This window comes from Chanodichthys erythropterus, chromosome 16 (genome assembly GCF_024489055.1).
Source record: "Chanodichthys erythropterus isolate Z2021 chromosome 16, ASM2448905v1, whole genome shotgun sequence".
In the NCBI taxonomy this organism is placed as follows: domain Eukaryota; kingdom Metazoa; phylum Chordata; class Actinopteri; order Cypriniformes; family Xenocyprididae; genus Chanodichthys; species Chanodichthys erythropterus.
In genome coordinates, this window is record NC_090236.1 from 6493121 (window position 1) to 6510787 (window position 17667).

Consider the following 17667-nt stretch of genomic DNA (forward strand, 5'->3'; position numbering starts at 1 on the left):
GAATACAAAAAAATGGTAACTAATTCGTTACAGTTACGTCAAAAAACAAAGAAATCAAAATATAGTTACATTAAAAGAGAGAGAGAGAGAGAGAGAGAGAGAGAGAGAGAGAGAGAGAGAGAGAGAACACTATCAGGATTAAAATGTTTGAATTTAAAGCTAAATAAATTAGTATTTGACATCATAACGCTTGATTATAGTTCCTGGTTCTGTTGCCAGTCATGACTCACGTGAGCCACCTGCTGGTTTATGCGCAAATAACAGCTGGCTGTCTACAATCATTCTCAGATGCAAGTTGAGACGCAGAAGTTAAAGGGATAGTTCAGCCCAAATGAAAATTCTATCATCATTTACTCACCCTCGAGTTGTTCCAAATCTGTATAAATTTATTTGTTCTGTTGAACACAAAGGAAGATATTTTGAAGAAAGTTTGTAACTAGGCCACTTTGGGGCACCATTGACTTCCATAGTAGGAAAAAAACTATAGTCAATGGTGCCCCAAAACGGTTCAGTTTAACACATTCTTCAAAATATCTTCCTTTGTGTTCAACAGAACAAAGAAAATTATACAGATTTGGAACAACTTGAGGGTGAGTAAATGATGATAGAATTGTCATTTTTGGCTGAACTATCCCTTTAATTACGATGCTTCCAGCAGAGAAAAAATGTTTTAATTTCTGAAAAGTTCACAGTTATGTTGTTTTCAAAAAGGAAAAAGGAAACAACAGCATAAATTATGCCTGTCCAGGTATGAAGATGCTACAAAGGAAAATCATGTTTGCTGCAATTCAGTGTTTGTTAGTGATTTAAAATTCCATGGTTTGTATGGTCACAGTTTTATGTAAGTTTTCTTGCAGAAAATGAGCTGGAAAATGTAGAAATTAACAAGAGAGTCCTCACAAAGGGGAACTCCCACTGCTAAAGCCTTAGGGTCAGTCTGTGAAATTGAGAAAGATCACGGAATTGATCTATTTTGAAATAGACTAACATGTTGATGGTGTAGGCTTTTCAATGTTGTGTATAAGCTATAATTATTTTTTCCCCTTGTACATGTTAAAGAAATAAAAAATAAAACCATCTGCAATACAATAGGCTACTGTAGCCACTAGATGTCTGTATAGCCTTTTATAAATATTTACAGGGCTGTGTAATCTCTAGTTGGTGAAACGAGACACGTTTGCTTAGTTTTAATAGCCTAGCTTTTATCAGATTTTAATTTTAAATTCATATTGAATAAAAGTACTTTGATGATATTGCTTTTTACTTGACTTTATTTACATATGTGACCTTGAAGTAATCCAAAAGTAATCAGATTACATTACTTTCATAGTGTGCTTGGATTACGTTACTGAATACTTTTTTTATTAAGTAATTTGTAACTGTAACAGAAAACATATGAAAAGTAACCCTCCTAAACCTGCCTATACAGTACAACACAACATATAAATAGTATAGTACAATTAAGCAAAATATACAGTTTAAAGCATTACAATGCATAGAGTGTATGAGGAAAAGAGACTTCAGGAATTAAGATATAAAGAAAATATAAATAGATATATAAATGGAGTTTGCACAAATAATAGTTCATTGCTAACAAACACATGTATGCTGTACTATACATATTATTGTGCATTTTTAATGCATTTAAAACTGTATTACGATTACGAAATCAACTTTCTGGTTGAGAGGAGTGAGTTAAACTGGCAGCCCAGCAGAGGGAGACAACTCATCACGAAAACATAGTCTTCTGGTCTGTGAACATACAGATTAAACCGTCGCAATCAGACATCAAAGCTATTTTTTAAAAATAATATTAGAAATAATAACGTTAAAGTGGGTGATTTGATTTTAAATAACAGATTGATTTATGAACAGACTGATTTCACGAATATTAGGATTGTGCAGTACAGTGTTGTTGGGTGTGAACAACATTAAAACACTTAAATACATTAGCAGGTAAAAGCGAAAATGACTTCGTTCTGGTTCTAGCTACTTTTTAAAACTCTCATAACCAATCATAGTCGCCAACAAATAATCAGAAAGTTATCAGCCAATCAGAAGCGCTGTTACACACGCCTTAATTTTCTTCCGCATCAGCCTCGTTAGCGCAGTAGGTAGCGCGTCAGTCTCATAATCTGAAGGTCGTGAGTTCGATCCTCACACGGGGCAGGAAGAGTTTTGTCATGATTTCAGAATGGACAAGATGATAGAAATAAGTTTGTAAATATTACACTGATTGAATTCGGCAATTTCAGTAGTTAGTGGGGGTAGATCAATGACTGATCGATGCTTTATAAATTGCAGTCTTTTTGCCCACAATAAGTTGCAATTTTTATAATTATACTTTTTTCCTGTGTATGGATGCTTTGGCAATATTATACAATATTGTACAAAACAATCAGGCCAATATAGTACTTTGAGACTGGATTAAGGAAATATTCATTTAATATTTCTACACTTTTGATTGTTTTTATTATTTTGTAAGTAAAAAAAAAAAAAAAAAATATATATATATATATATATATATATATATATATATATATATATATATATATATATATATATATATATATATACTACAGTCCAAAAGTTTGGAACCACTAAGATTTTTAATGTTTTTAAAAGAAGTTTCGTCTGCTCACCAAGGCAACATTTATTTAATTAAAAATACTTAAATTATAATATTATTACAATTTAAAATAACTGTGTACTATTTAAATATATTTGACAAAGTAATTTATTCCTGTGATCAAAGCTGAATTTTCAGCATCGTTACTCCAGTCTTCAGTGTCACATGATCCTTCAGAAATCATTCTAATATGCTGATTAGCTGCTCAATAAACATTTATGATTATTTTCAATGTTGAAAACAGTTGTGTACTTTTTTTTTTCAGGATTCCTTGATGAATAGAAAGTTCAAAAGAACAGCATTTATCTGAAATACAAAGCTTCTGTAGCATTATACACTACCCTTCAAAAGTTTGGGGTCAGTAAGAATTTTTATTTTTTTGAAAAGAAATTAAAGAAATTAATACTTTTATTCAGCAAGGATGCATTAAATCAATCAAAAGTGTTTATATATATATATATATATATATAGATATATATATATATATATATATATTTTTTTTTTTTATATATAGCCTATATATATATATATATATATATATATATATATATTTTTTTTTTTTTCCTGATCCCTTATACACCGTTTTATTTATTTATTTATCTCACCTATTGTCAGCGTTTTAAGTACTTTATATCGTTGACTCTGAGAGAGGGAGAGAGAGGGAGAGAGAGGGGGGAGTGAGTGAGTGAGTCAGAGAGAGAGAGAGAGAGAGAGAGAGAGAGAGAGAGAGAGATTTCTGAATGATTCCACATGCTGAATGAATTCAGTGACACTCTCAGTGAACGGGACGCAGGGTCGCTTTTCCCGTCTCGGTTTGGGAAGGAAGGACTCACTACAGCCGGTGCAGCATGTGAAAGTCCAACACGGGCGACTTTCTCCTCTTTTCTTTTTACACATTTTGCAGTCAGTCTCTAATCAGAGATAAGCAATTCCACCGCACTGATTTCTCCACTGAAATGCCGTCATGTCACGCGTGAATGTCAGCTGGATTATAACGGTGCTCGCGGTGGAGCTCGCGACACTGTCCGCCGCGCACGCTCACAGCTGTCACGAGGTGAAAACGGCGTTTCAGGTGCGTCAGATCGGCCAGCTGAAATGGGTGCCGGAAACACCTGCTACAGGTGAGTCTGAACGGTGAAGAGCGTTTCCTGTGAATGGTATTTTTGTTTGACTGTGAGGAAAACTGAAATGTGTCTCTTATTTTTTAATATCGATGTTCCTGCTTTGATATTCACATGATAAAGAGTTATCAGTCTATATGATTTTCCTCAGATTTAGAAACTCTTTTAATGTTTCTGTCATTTTATTTACTTTTTTAGCCTACTTGCTTGACCACAGTGTGTTTGAAGCAACAATATCTGTGATTAATTGGGAATTTTGGCAGAAATAGACTACTGTTTGGTTAGTAAATCTTTGTATTGTGGTGAGCAATCAGGTGATGTGGTGCTATATTAATGTTTGAATTCCCTGTTCTATTGATGAAGAGCATTCTTTAGGTATCCGTTGTTTGACCCCATAACAACCACAAACATTATTTACTTGGGAATTCTTAAATAAGTGCAATTTAACCACAAGGAACAATTTTAAAGGTAGTGCCTAAAGGTTGTATCTCAATCAGCAATTTAGTTGCACTACCCAGAGACTGCTGTCAAACTGGTTCCAGGGTTACTGAAATATTTCCATCCTAAATATTCCCACAGTGCACTGGTAAAAACCATCAGCTGCTCACTATATTTACTTACTAGAAATGTTATCATGTCTCTGCATGTTTCATGGTGGCACTTAACTTTTAACAGCTGAAATAAAGTTGCATGATAAACAAATCACTGAATGATTATGAGTATTAATAGGCTGGGCATTATTAGATGTGAATTCTGATTACTGGAACTCAAGAGTATTTTGTTTCTTCTTTTTTTGTTGCTCCTGACAGGAACATTTAATTCCCATTTAGTAGGTTTTACAAGTTCATTGACTGATTTTTCCACCCACAAAGTCTGTGTGAATGCCCATGTGTGCTGCGAGGCTCTCGACTCTGCACTGTAAAATAATATGTCTTGGTAAACTTCAGACAAGGATCGTGTCAGGTTAAGGGAATCGGTGTTGACAGATGCATTCAGCCAGCTGCTTTGACACATGACTCAGCGAACAGGAGCGAGCCTTTGCTGGAATGACACCGGTCCAGCTCACCAGGTACAAATATGCAGGGCCAAAGTTCTCACGGTGCACAAACTCACAGCCTGGTCCGGTTCTCCTATGACAGGGATGCCCATCCTGCTCCTAGAGATCAAGCTATCTGCATAGTTTAGTAATCAAATAGCCTACTAATCATACACACACTTGAACCAGGTGATCGAGGTCTTGGGGGTCACTTGAAAAGTTGCTGCTGAAATACAGGCGAACTGCTTTGATATCTAGTCAGTAATTTGCTTGACAGACTATTGGTCTATCTTTCCGTCAGTCGTTCTATCCTTCATTCTGCCAATCGTTTTATCCATCCATCCATCCTTGTCACTTTATCTGTGGATCTGTCTGTCGTTCTATCTATCTATCCGTCTATCCATATCTGTTTCTTTCATTCTGTCTGTTGTTTTATCATCCATCCATCCATCCATCCATCCATCCATCCATCATTGTTACTTTCTGTCAGCCTGTCTGTTGTTCTATCCATATCTGTCTCTGTTGTTCATTCTGTCTATCGTTTTACCATCCATCCATCCATCCATCCATCCATCCATCCATTCATCCATCCATCCATCCATCCATCATTGTCACTTTATCTGTGGATCTGCCTGTCGTTCTATCTATCCGACTATCCATATCTGTCTGTTTTTCATTCTGTCTATCATCCATCCATCCATCCATCCATCCATCCATCCATCCATCATTGTCACTTTATCTGTGGATCTGCCTGTCGTTCTATCTATCCGACTATCCATATCTGTCTGTTTTTCATTCCATCCATCCATCCATCCATCCATCCATCCATCCATCCATCCATCCATCCATCCATCCATCCATCCAGCCATCCAGCCATCCATCCATCATTGTCACTTTATCTGTCAATCTGCCTGCCTATCCATATCTGTCTGTCTTTCATTCTGTTTTATTATCCATCCATCCAGTCTTTTTAAGCTTTTTTTCTTCAACTTTCAAATAACATTTACGATTTGTCATGAATTTTTTTTTTTTGATATTTTTTTAAATTTTTTTTTTAGCTTCAGTTAATTTGAATTTAGCCAATGTGTTTGCGCACCTTATGTAACTGTACTGTGTGAAACTATACCACATTTCAGTCAAGGTGTGTGTAACACCTGTTCCTTGGCTGAGGTAGAGATAGATTTCTAGTTGAGTTGCAGATTCTACCTCTTGGAGTCCTGAAAAGTAATAGTGGGATGACACATTTTCCATGGTGATGCTGATTAGGGTTAGCTAAAAGTTGAATGCCAAGTTGTTTTCATGGTGAGCTTTAGCCCACTTTTAGGTAAGGTCTAGATGTGCATAAGAATTTAGAGCATTTATCTACAAGAGTCTTACGAGCCTGCTCTCTTATAGACACCTTGTGCCATCTGGTATGATTTCTCCTGTTTATTTGACTGAATGCTGATTTGTAGACTTAGCATAAAAATCGTTCCTCTGGGAGCCAAGACCATACCACAGCAAAACCATAATTACAATATTTCTCACGTTAGCGCGGTTTTGCCTTCCTCCTAAGATCATTAAACTCCTTATTTCCTTTTTGCGGTCCAAAAAATAAAAGTTTAAAAGTGAGCCAAAGATTTAAATAAGTCCTAAATGGCTTTTGTTGCAGATAGACTAGAATTCTCATTTTCTGAGGGAGTTTCTCTGAGCAAAGTCTCAGAACGTAGAACTCTCATATGAAGCTTTGTGTGCTCTTTAATTTTTATATTAAAAGGATTGTATCTCCCTGACAAACTTCCAGCAACTTGACTTATGAAAAAGTGCCAATAAATAAATATTCATGAGTACAAATAGAAAATGCTGTCACCATTTACTCACCCTCATGCCATTCCAAACCTGTATGACTTTCACAAAAGAAGATATTTTTACAGGGGACCCTTTTACAAGATGTAAGTAGTCTCTGGTGTCCCCAGAATGTGTCTTTGAAGTTTCAGCTAAAAATACCTCACAGATCACTTATTATAGCTTGTCAAATTTGCTCCTATTTGGGATTGAGTTTTTGTGTGTGTCTTTTTAAATGCAAATGAGCTGCTGCTACCTGCCCGATTTCCAAAAGAGGGCAGAGCTTTAACAATTTGCACTTCGGTTGCTCAACAACAACAAAGCTGGAGAATCTCACGCAGCCAAAATGATGATTGTCAGTAACGGTGTTCAGCCTTACATTGTTCAAACCGGAGTCGGACACTGATTCAGAGACTCAGGAAGAAGTTACAACTTTTTCTGAATGGTTAGTGGATAAATTTATGTAGTTGTTTTGGAGTTGATTCAACTCATCGACTAGCATGTGCTGTCCTGTTAATTTTTTGTGCAAATCTAGCATTGAATTGACCCTAGTTTGTGAAGCAGTCCGACGTAAAATGATGCCATGGGAACAACACTCTACTACAACAACTCTTACTCTCCTCTAAAGCAGCCCAACATGGCCTCACCCCCTTTGTTGCGTGTTCCCAGGGGCAGGGTTTATGTAAACTTTCAGGAAGAAGCTCGTTGTAGTCCCTGTTGTAGTCCTTAAAAAGCAATTTCTGTAAAAGAAAATATCTCCCTTTGCATTGAACTTTGAGCATCGTAACATTGCAGATGTTGTTTATGCTCAAGCAGCAACATTACAACATTACTGAAATCATAATCAAGGACTCCTTTTAAAGAGCATTTGGGTTCAAACAATATTGGATCCCATTGACAATCATTGTAGAAATATCATCTTTTGTTTACCATAGAACTGTAGAATCTCTTACAGGTTTGTAATGTCTTTAGGATGTAAAAATTATGACAGCATACTAGACTGCCAGGTGCTTACACAGCTCCAGTTAATTATCATACAGCTCATACTGCTCATACAAGAACAGCTACTCAGTTAAGTGCAGAATTACACAGTCTGTTTATTTGCCACAGTGACTTGGCGCAATATAGCCTGAGACTGCAGCCAAATCCAAAACATCTGAAAGCGGTAGACTTGGAATGTGTTCTTGATAAAAGATGCCCTTTTGCACTGATCTTAGAATAGTTTAATCAGGTGAGCATTTAGTTGCTGGAGCACCAGTCCTGTTTTCAAAGCAGCAGATTAAAGATTGTGTGCAATGGCACATGCTTTATCTGCAGGCATAGCAGTCCACTCCTTTGGTGACAGCTGATGGGCATTGAGCAGCGAGACAGAAGCCCAGAGGTCAGCTTGCATGCAAGACCGCAGCCACAGACAACAAGAGGCTTTGAGCAAGAGTCTGGAATCTCAGACACGTCGAAATGTTTCCAAACACTATAAATGATGGGCAGAAACTCAAGACACCTCATGATAGTGACCAGTACTTTAGGATTCTGATGCCATTCTCAAAAAATTCTATCTGTCTGTCAGTCAGTCTCTCGTCTACCTCTAGATAGACCCCCTCCTCTCCTAGTTTTTTAGTTGTAGAACTCTGTAAGCTGTTTGTTGCTCCATGAACTTAACGTTGCAGAGGGTTGGAATCTGGGCTCGCTCCCTCTCTTCAGAAGCGCTGACAGGGGATCTGAGGGCATGAGACTCACTGTCTGTTCTCAGTTCAGATGCCAAGCAAAGCAGTTTCTTGAATCTCCACCTCTGAAACCCAGGCTCTGTTTCAAAAATGGCTGTGTTGATAACTAATCCTGTGAGTATTTGAGCATGGATATTCAAAAGAGTTTTCAGGACCTTGCATCTATGTTTGTGTACGTTTTTTTTCTTATGATCACATTGATTTCCATCAAGAGGTGCATAATTTTTTGTTTAAGATCTTGTATTGACAATGCAAGAGGTGAGCACTCTGTAAAGTCTCCTCCAGCACATCCCAAAGACTTTCAATGAATTTAAGGTCTGGACTCAGAGGTGGCAATTCTTGTGTGAAAAATGATTTTTCATGCTCCCTCCCAACCATTCTTTCACAATTTGAGCCTGATGAATCTTGATCAGAATCATTGTCATCCTGGAATATGGCCATGATGTGTCTTCCTACATGGTTGGTTAAGAAATGAAAAGCTACACACTCTATCAATTCGGCCGTGTGTCCACCAAAGCATTTTTAGCCAGCTGAAAATGCTAGACGCTCTGCTGGTTATGCCTAGCTGTGAGCGCTTGAGAGCTATTTTTCAGTTGAGGCGCTTTGTTACTATGATACGGAATATCCGCAGCACTGTTGCTTGTTACTGATTTCGCAGATAATTTGTTAAATGTTGACACGTTTATGTTGTAGAGTACTTGCTATGCATGTCCGGAGACCAGCAATAATAATATCTCACCCATTTTGTTCTGTTCTTTGCTTGTTGATGTTGTTGTACAGCAAGAATGTTGTGACAGTTGGTTGGTGTTGTATTTGTCCCACCCCTCCTCCACTCGGATTGGACGGCTGGCTAAAAAGTGACAATGATGAGTGCAGCGTTTTACTCAAAGTTGAACATTCTTCAACTTAAGGCGACCAGTAAAAAAAAGCTGAGCGCTCAGCGCCTCGTTATGCTCTTGGCATTTAAAAAACACTGCACTACCATTGAAAACAATTGGAAAAGTATGCTAGCTGCTGGAGAAAATGCTTTGGTGGACACACAGCCTTAGGGTTAAAAGAACTGTTCCCAAACATATACTGTAACATGCTAGAAACACAGTAACCACTGCAATAATGATCAAGTCACAGACTCTTATGCATTTGCCTGTTTAAATCCAAACAGTGACTTTTTTTCTTTTTTTTTTGTCAGTGTGTGCATGTGTATGTGTGAATTAAAATGAAACAAAATGATCCTTTTCTCTTCAGGCATGATGCTACTTAAGATGAGCCTTTAAAAAGAGGAACGGTTAAGGAAGTGTTAATTATGACTCGTTTAATGAAATGAAGCAAGCATAGCAATCAAATATTTAAAGGACAGTCAGTATCTCCTATACTCCACACCATTAAATCTTGCTCATACAGGCCTAATTAATCAGTATTGGATTTCGAGCCATTCTGTTGGGTCAAAAGTTCTTTAGTTAATTAAGTTGCAGAGATCTTTATCTGTCTAGTGGTTAAGCCATTCATATGGAGGTTTGTGAGCTGATGTAGTGGACAGGTTACTGTCAGTTACAGCACAAGATGAAGATTGTTTTCCCCATAAAGACACAACTACTGCTTTCTGTGAGCCACAGTCAGTTATGGCAGTCTGACTCGCCTCATGTCTGCTGCATTGTTTTATCATTAGCTAGATGGATTATTTGCTGAGTAAGAGCTACAGCCTGGTCTCAACAACTACACAATATTACTGTCTTGTCTATTTATGGTTCCAGAAGCTTCTCTTTTGAGATTGTGTGCATGTGTGTGATAAAATATTATATATATATATATATATATATAATATATATATATATATATATATATATATATATATATATATATATATATATATATATATATATATATATATATATATATATATATATATATATATATATATATATATATATATATATATATATATATATATATATATATATATATATATATATATATATATAAATATATATAAATATATAAATATATATAAATATATATATATATATATATATATATATATATATATATATAAATATATATATATATATATATATATATATATATATATATATATATATATATATATATATATATATATATATATATATATAAAATATACACACACACACAATCTCAAAAGAGAAGCTATATATAATATACACACTGCTCAAAAAAATGAAAGGAACACTTTTTAATCAGAGAATAGCATCAAGTCAGTTAAACTCCTGGGATACTGATCTGGGCAGAGTTTCCCAAAAGCATCGTAAGCTTAAGTTGATCGTAGCTCCATTGAAACCAATGGAGCTACAATCAACTTAGGCTTACGATGCTTTTGGGAAACGCTACACTGGTTAGTTAAGTAGCAGAGGTGTTGTTAATCAGTTTCAGCTGCTTTGGTGTTAATGAAACAACAGGTGCACTAGATGGGCAACAATAAGATGACCCCCACAGCAGGAATGGTTTTACAGGTGGAGGCCACTGACATTTTTTTCCCTACTCATCTTTTCTGACTGGTTTTCACTAGTTTTGCATTTGGCTAGGGTCAGTGTCACTACTGGTAGCATGAGGCGATACCTGGGCCCTACAGAGGTTGCACAGGCAGTCCAACTCCTCCAGGATGGAACATCAATACGTGCCATTGCCAGAAGGTTTGCTGTGTCTCCCAGCACAGTCTCAAGAGCATGGAGGAGATTCCAGGATATGGGCAGTTACTCTAGGACAGCTGGACAGGGCTGTAGAAGGTCCTTAACCCATCAGCAGGACCGGTATCTGCTCCTTTGTGCAAGGAGGAACAGGATGAGTACTGCCAGAGCACTACAAAATGACCTCCATCAGGCCACTGGTGTCAATGTCTCTGACCAAACAATCAGAAACAGACTTCATGAAGGTGGCCTGAGGGCCCGACGTCCTCTAGTGGGCCCTGTGCTTACCGCCCGGTACCGTGGTGCTCGATTGGCATTTGCCATTGAATACCAGAATTGGCAGGTCCGCCACTGGCGCCCTGTGCTTTTCACAGATGAGAGCAGGTTCACCCTGAGCATGTGACAGACATGAAAGGGTCTGGAGAATCCGTGGAGAACGTTATGCTGCCTGTAACATCATTCAGCATGACCGGTTTGGTGGTGGGTCAGTGATGGTCTTGGAGAGGCATATCCATGGAGGGATGCACAGACCTCTACAGGCTAGACAATGGCACATTGACTGCCATTAGGTATCGAGATGAAATCCTTGGACCCATTGTCAGACCCTAGGCTGGTGCAGTGGGTTCTGGGTTCCTCCTGGTGCACAACAATGCCGGCCTCATGTGGCGAGAGTATGCAGGCAGTTCCTGGAGGATGAAGGAATTGATACCATTGAATGGCCCCCACACTTGCCTGACCTAAATCCAACAGAACCTCTGGGACATTATGTTTCGGTCCATCCGACGCCAGCAGATTGCATCTCAGACTGTCCAGGAGCGGAGTGATGCCCTGGTCCAGATCTGGGAGGAAATACCCAGGACACCATCCGTCGTCTCATTAGGAGCATGCCCCGATGTTGTCAGGCATGCATACAAACTACTGAGTACCATTTTGAGTTACTGTAATGAAATTTCAGCAAAATCGACTATCCTGCTGCATAATTTTTTCACTTTGATTTTCAGGGTGTCTTTTAATTCAGTCCTCTGTTGGTTGATAATTTTCATTTGCATCAAATGATGTTTTTCCTTTTTATTTTAGTCTTCAGAAACTAAATGTGACTGGAATGTAAACAGCATAGCCACATAGATTTAACCTGACTGACGAATATCCCCACCTCTCATTTTTAAATGCTTGTGTGGAACATCAAATGCTTTTTTGATGGGGACTCGAGGTAAACACTGTTCTATGATGAAAGGTGTAGAACAGCCCATGCATTCATGCTTTGAATCTCTTTGCATATTTACTCTTTTTCAGGCATTAACACCTGCAGGCCCTCCTCTTAGTCTCTCTGCACTCAGCAAAACACCTTTTTAGTGCATCAAGAACCCTGTATGTTAATGCCAAAGCATGTTGGTATTTGCGTCGCAAATATAATGCGGTGTAATGAATAAAAATGAGGGCTGGTAGTCAGAAATTTTTTTGGTTCTAGGACTGTGAGGGCTGAGCCATGACCACTGTGTCCTTAAGTTAGTTTAGATACACCTTATACGTGAGTCTTGCCTCACACACCTTTACCTTTTTGTTAATGTTATTTGCTTGTACTGTATGTGTAGTGTTACAGTCTCCATTCATTTACATTTACATTTATGTGCTTGGCAGATGATTTTGTTCAAAGCATCTTACATTTGCATACAAGGTTTACATTTTATTAACTCATAAATTCTTTGGGAATCAAGCCCATGCCTTTGGCATTTGCATGATGTACTGTACTACAGCAATTCATAGGGTTGTTTTGTACCCGAAAGTCCCTCATTTACCAGTTCAATCAGTTCTGTCTTTAAGTCCTGGTAAGAACTGATCTCAGTCTCCCTCTGATCTTCTTATGTGTCTGACATGCTATCACAGACTTTAATTGGATTGGAGGTCCTGGCTTGTTTTTTTTCTTCTTCTTTTTTTTTCATTGCTCTCTCACCACAGCTTTGCAGAGTACTCAAGCAGAGAGCCCAAATTAGGGTCCACTTATTTTGTAGATATTTGATTTATCACCTTATCTCTCAAGCCTGGTGTTGCTTTCAAATATTGATGTTTATACTCATTTCAGTATACTTATTTGAAACTACATGGAGGTGTATTCTGAGAAACATTCTCCTGGGGGGTTTGGACTTCAGTTGTTTACTATTGCGTGCCTTTAATTGAGAGGTTGAATGTTCAAACCCTAAGGGAACATTTTTGAGCATCCATTGCATCTTTGAGCACTTGACAATAAGGCTCAACAATAAGGATGACCCGATGGCCTGGTGCCTTTGTGAAAATTTCAGCCCAGTGCTGCACTGCTACTGAAAATTTGACATTAATTGATCTTATTCATAGGTTTTGCACATTAAAATTAATTAAAACATTTTCTGTGATGTGTTCTATGTTGTTATTGCAAATTGTGCCAATTTGTCACCTAGCTCATGTTTTCTAGTGGGCTACCATAGATGAGGTTTTAGGTATGGTTATGAAGACATGTCAAAGTTATTCCTTCAAAGTATATTAAAAGTGGGCCAAAAGTTCATATTAAAGATATTCTTAGACATTAGCACCCATGTGGCTGTGGTTGCTCAGTCTTTTGAGTCTGATACAAGAATTCCTGGTATGTTTTAAGGCCCAGGTCAAGGTGGGAAAATATCTGCCATGTTTGAACTGTTGAGGCTAGGCAAAGATATTCCTGCTGTTTTGACCCAGCTCCAAGTACTAAAGCTTCTGGTGCTGGTCGCGTGGTGGTCAAAAAGGACTTAAATGAAAAAAAAAAAAAAAAAAAAAAGAAAATTAATGTACTGTTGTAATGTAGGGTGAACTCAAAAATAAAGGAGAGCTTGATCCATGCAGTTTATTGACAGAATATACATAAACAAATCCAAAATGGAGACCAGACAACCAGGAAACAGAATGAGCTCACCAAACATACAGCAGTGAAGGACAAGATTGACAAGGAACACAAGAAACTCTGGGGTTTAATACACAAGGGGTAATTAGCAAACAAGACACACCTAAGAACAATCAAAGAACTAATCAAAACTATAAAGGACTACAAAAATAGCACACTGGACTGGGAAAAGGAACAGAAACGGGGTAGAAAGCAAACTAAAAGTCCAATTAACAAAACACAAAGCCAGGGAATACATAACAATATATTTTTATGGTACTAAATTAGATTTATGGAATAGTTATGATCCATTTATTACCTGTTAATCACTTTTTAAGCATATACCAGAAAATGAAACTTATACTGTCAGAAATCTCAAATTCTTTGGAGCACAGACTTAAGTTTGGTCTCTTTTTAAAGACAATTGGCAGATTACTGTTGAATTAAAAAAAAAAAAAAAGTAAAAGTAAAAGTGAAACAAAAAAAAGTAAAAAGTTTGTTTTTTATGAAAATTCATAAAAATATTGATATGAAATGTGTATATTTTCCAAAACACGTTTTACTCTAAAACTGTGAGAAAATCAAATCCCCAAATCTAAGCAAGTTGTATTCCAAATTGGACATTGATATCTAAAAAAGATTGTTTGGGTGCAGTACCAAACGTTACCACTAGATGAAATTCGATTCCCATTAGTTTCCAAAGGCCATTTTTGACTGTGAACAGTAAAAGTGTGATTTTTTTTTTTTTTTTCAGGACCATTTTAAACTTTTGGAATCCTGTCTATGATTTTTTTTTTCACATAGCCATGTTGTTAATTGTTACCAAGTTTCATACCATATCGATAAAGTAAATAATTGTAAAAAAAAAAACGTAAAACAGCACCAGAGAGTTAAGAAAGGAATTGTAGGAACCAGTATATATACTTGGGGTGGTGTGTTCTCTAAGTTAATAACTTTGTATTCATGTGGAGTGCTTTGTGTGTGTACATGCTTGAAGGCCATGAGCACTTGTGCCCATGGCCCTATAATGGTCACAGCATTTTGTGGTGATTGAAGCTCCTGTCTGGCCTGACTTGAACTAAACTTGGACTCTTGTATGAGTGTCTGCAAAACACTTTGAGGTTCCACACTTCTGCCTCTCCTTCTGATTTTAGCCCAATCTGCCAGCTTTTCCTCTGCATCAGCTTTTCACTCTCTTACTGTGGGCGCGAATACCAGCCAGCATCCACAAAGCCAAACACCGGAGCCGCACGCCTGTGGCTTTGAGAAATGCAGGTGTGCTGCCCAGATCTTTAGGGAGATGTTTTCTTTCAACATGGTTCCTCCCAAAAACAGCACATCAGTTGTGGGTAAATATCCTGCTGGTTCAAGCGTACGCCAGCACTTCAAAGCAGCGAGAGCTTCCCGAGAAAAACTTGAGGGGAGCCAGGGGTTAAATCAGTTGGATTGCCGTCTACTTTAATAACTTTCCTTTCCCATAAAGTTGCCTCTGCACTTCAAGCATCAGGAAATTGCTTAAGCCTTAACCTAAATAAACCATAACATTTTTATTCCTCACTGAGGATGTCTTGTTTGGGTTCCGCACAACTTGTTCTGGTTGACCAGTAGTGGGAATTTTTTTGGTCATTGCTGGTCATTGTGGTGTTGCAAATAAGAACAGAATAAAGACTTAATCCAGCCAATCAAATGAATGGTTTTTGTCACCTGAGGGTGATTATGGGATCAGGTTGGCTAAGTTTGAACCCCAGAACAAGGAAGTGTCCACTCAGGCAGAACCACAGACTCCTGCTGGGATCCTAATTTACTCACCAGGGGCGGAATTCATTCCGTCGTCTCTTAATTAAGGCTTGGAGAGAGACAGACGCCAGGGATGATTTCAGATAGTTTTCTAAACTTTTTGTTTAAGAAAATTCCTCCTTTCCTAAAGATAAAGAATACTTCTTAACTCTGGCAAAGCTGTCACTTGGTAGGTACCCTTTCTAAAGATACACCTTTGTACCTTATTTACCCCTAAAGGGTCCATAATAGTACCTTAAAGGTATATTAATATTACTTAATATACTTAAAATTATATATAATATTATTATATTAATACCTTTTGAAAGGTGACCGGCCTAGTGACAACTTTTGTACCATTTTTTTTAAAAGCTAGTTTAAACAATTTATTTAGATTTTAAAAGTGATTAGTTATTTCTTCACAAAACAAGTGCTGATAATGATTCATGATGACCAGTCTTTAGGAAGTTTTTTTTTTTTTTTAATCAAAGGTCAATATGTGCTGTGTTTCCATCATCCCTAAGGCATGTCTGGTCAGCAGTGGATTTGTGATTCTATCCCATATACCTGTATGTGTGTGTCATTAAAATCAGACCACTGTTATTCACACCGTCCTAAGGAGCAGGTGCTTGTGGTTTTTACTTGTATTTGATGACCTGAATCCTGATGTAGACGAGGTCTGTCTGCCCACACAGCTAGTGAAACTCAATCTCAGATAGTTCTTTATTAATGTCACATGAGTCACAGTAGTGACATAGAGTCTCTAAAGTGCATAGCGGGCGTCTGTACAGCATTGAAATGGAATGAAGCTTCCTCACAGTCCTAACATCAGTCATCATGAACAGACGGTCTCTATATCTCACTTTTTTTCCATTGCTGTGTGTTTCTCTTTCTTTAACAAAGTTAAAAATTAATAGGCTCATCAAAATGTATTAGTTTACAAATCTTGCACTGTAGCAAAATTGTTTTGAGGTCATAGTATTGTGCAAGGAACCGTGTGAAAATAAGTCTTTATTAAACAATAATCTGCCCTGGCTCTATGGAAGCTTGTTTCTGCCACTAAATAAAAAAATAAAAAAGGTAATTGTGACCTTTTATCTCACAATTCTGACCTTTTTTTCTTGCAGTTGCAAGTTTGCATCTCACAATTCTCACAATTGCAAGCTATAAAGTCAGAATTGCGAGATATAGTCACAATTCTGACTTTTTTCTCAGAATTGCGAGATAGAAACTCAAGTCAGATTTTTTTCTCAGAATTGTGTTTATATCACAATTCCGAATTTATAACATGCAATTGCAAGTTTATATCTCATAATTCTGACTTTATATCCTGCAATTCTGACTTTATATTACACAATTCTGACTTTATAACTTGCAATTCTGACTTTACAACTTGCAATTCTGACTTTTTAACTCGCAATTCTGACTTTATATCACGCAATTCTGAAGAAAAAAAGCCAGAATGTTGAGATGTAAACTTGCAATTGCGAGAAAAAAAGTTTCCAAATTGTGAGATAAAAAATTGCAATTACCTTTTTTTTATAAGCTTCAGAATTAGAATAACATAGAATAAAAACAGAATAAAAGTTGTTTGTGATTTATTTCAGCTGGAAAATGCAATGAATTGTATGTATAGGTTTGTTTTTGGAGTTTTGTAAAAATGTAGTTTTGGGAACATTTTTCTAATGAGCCTGGGTTGAGGAGGAGGGTTGCAACATGTTTCCAAACACTGTGTAACTCTGAAGGATGTTTTTACAGAGTGAAAATGGCTATGAAAACATTTTCCCATGCAGCATTATAAATGAAAGCAGCAGTAGTTCTTTTTTTTTAAACTGAATCTGTCATTTAATTAACTATGGGAACAGTAAGCGAACATTTCATGTCATTCATAATGTTGAGAATAATGAGTGACAATGAATTGGAATATTTCAGAATGCACCATAATGTGTCTATTGAGTGAGTTTCCCATTTCTGGAAATTTGCTTGGAAGCCATTTCGGAAACCATTATT

General features: G+C 37.1%; 1 protein-coding gene and 1 non-coding gene across 3 annotated transcripts in view; both read left to right on the forward strand.

Annotated features, from left to right (window-relative positions):
- The first annotated feature begins 2096 nt into the window (after nucleotides 1–2096).
- trnam-cau (transfer RNA methionine (anticodon CAU)) lies at nucleotides 2097–2169 on the forward strand. Its single transcript has one exon. It is a non-coding gene; the product is annotated as a tRNA-Met (tRNA).
- A 1288-nt stretch (nucleotides 2170–3457) lies between these two features.
- gpc5c (glypican 5c) overlaps nucleotides 3458–17667 on the forward strand; it is a 170279-nt gene continuing 156069 nt past the window's right edge. For both annotated transcript variants that reach the window (XM_067363461.1, XM_067363462.1), the window contains exon 1: nucleotides 3458–3750. In XM_067363461.1, coding sequence (XP_067219562.1) covers nucleotides 3594–3750 — 157 coding nt within the window. In that variant the 5' untranslated portion in view covers nucleotides 3458–3593. The remainder of the gene's footprint in view (nucleotides 3751–17667) is intronic.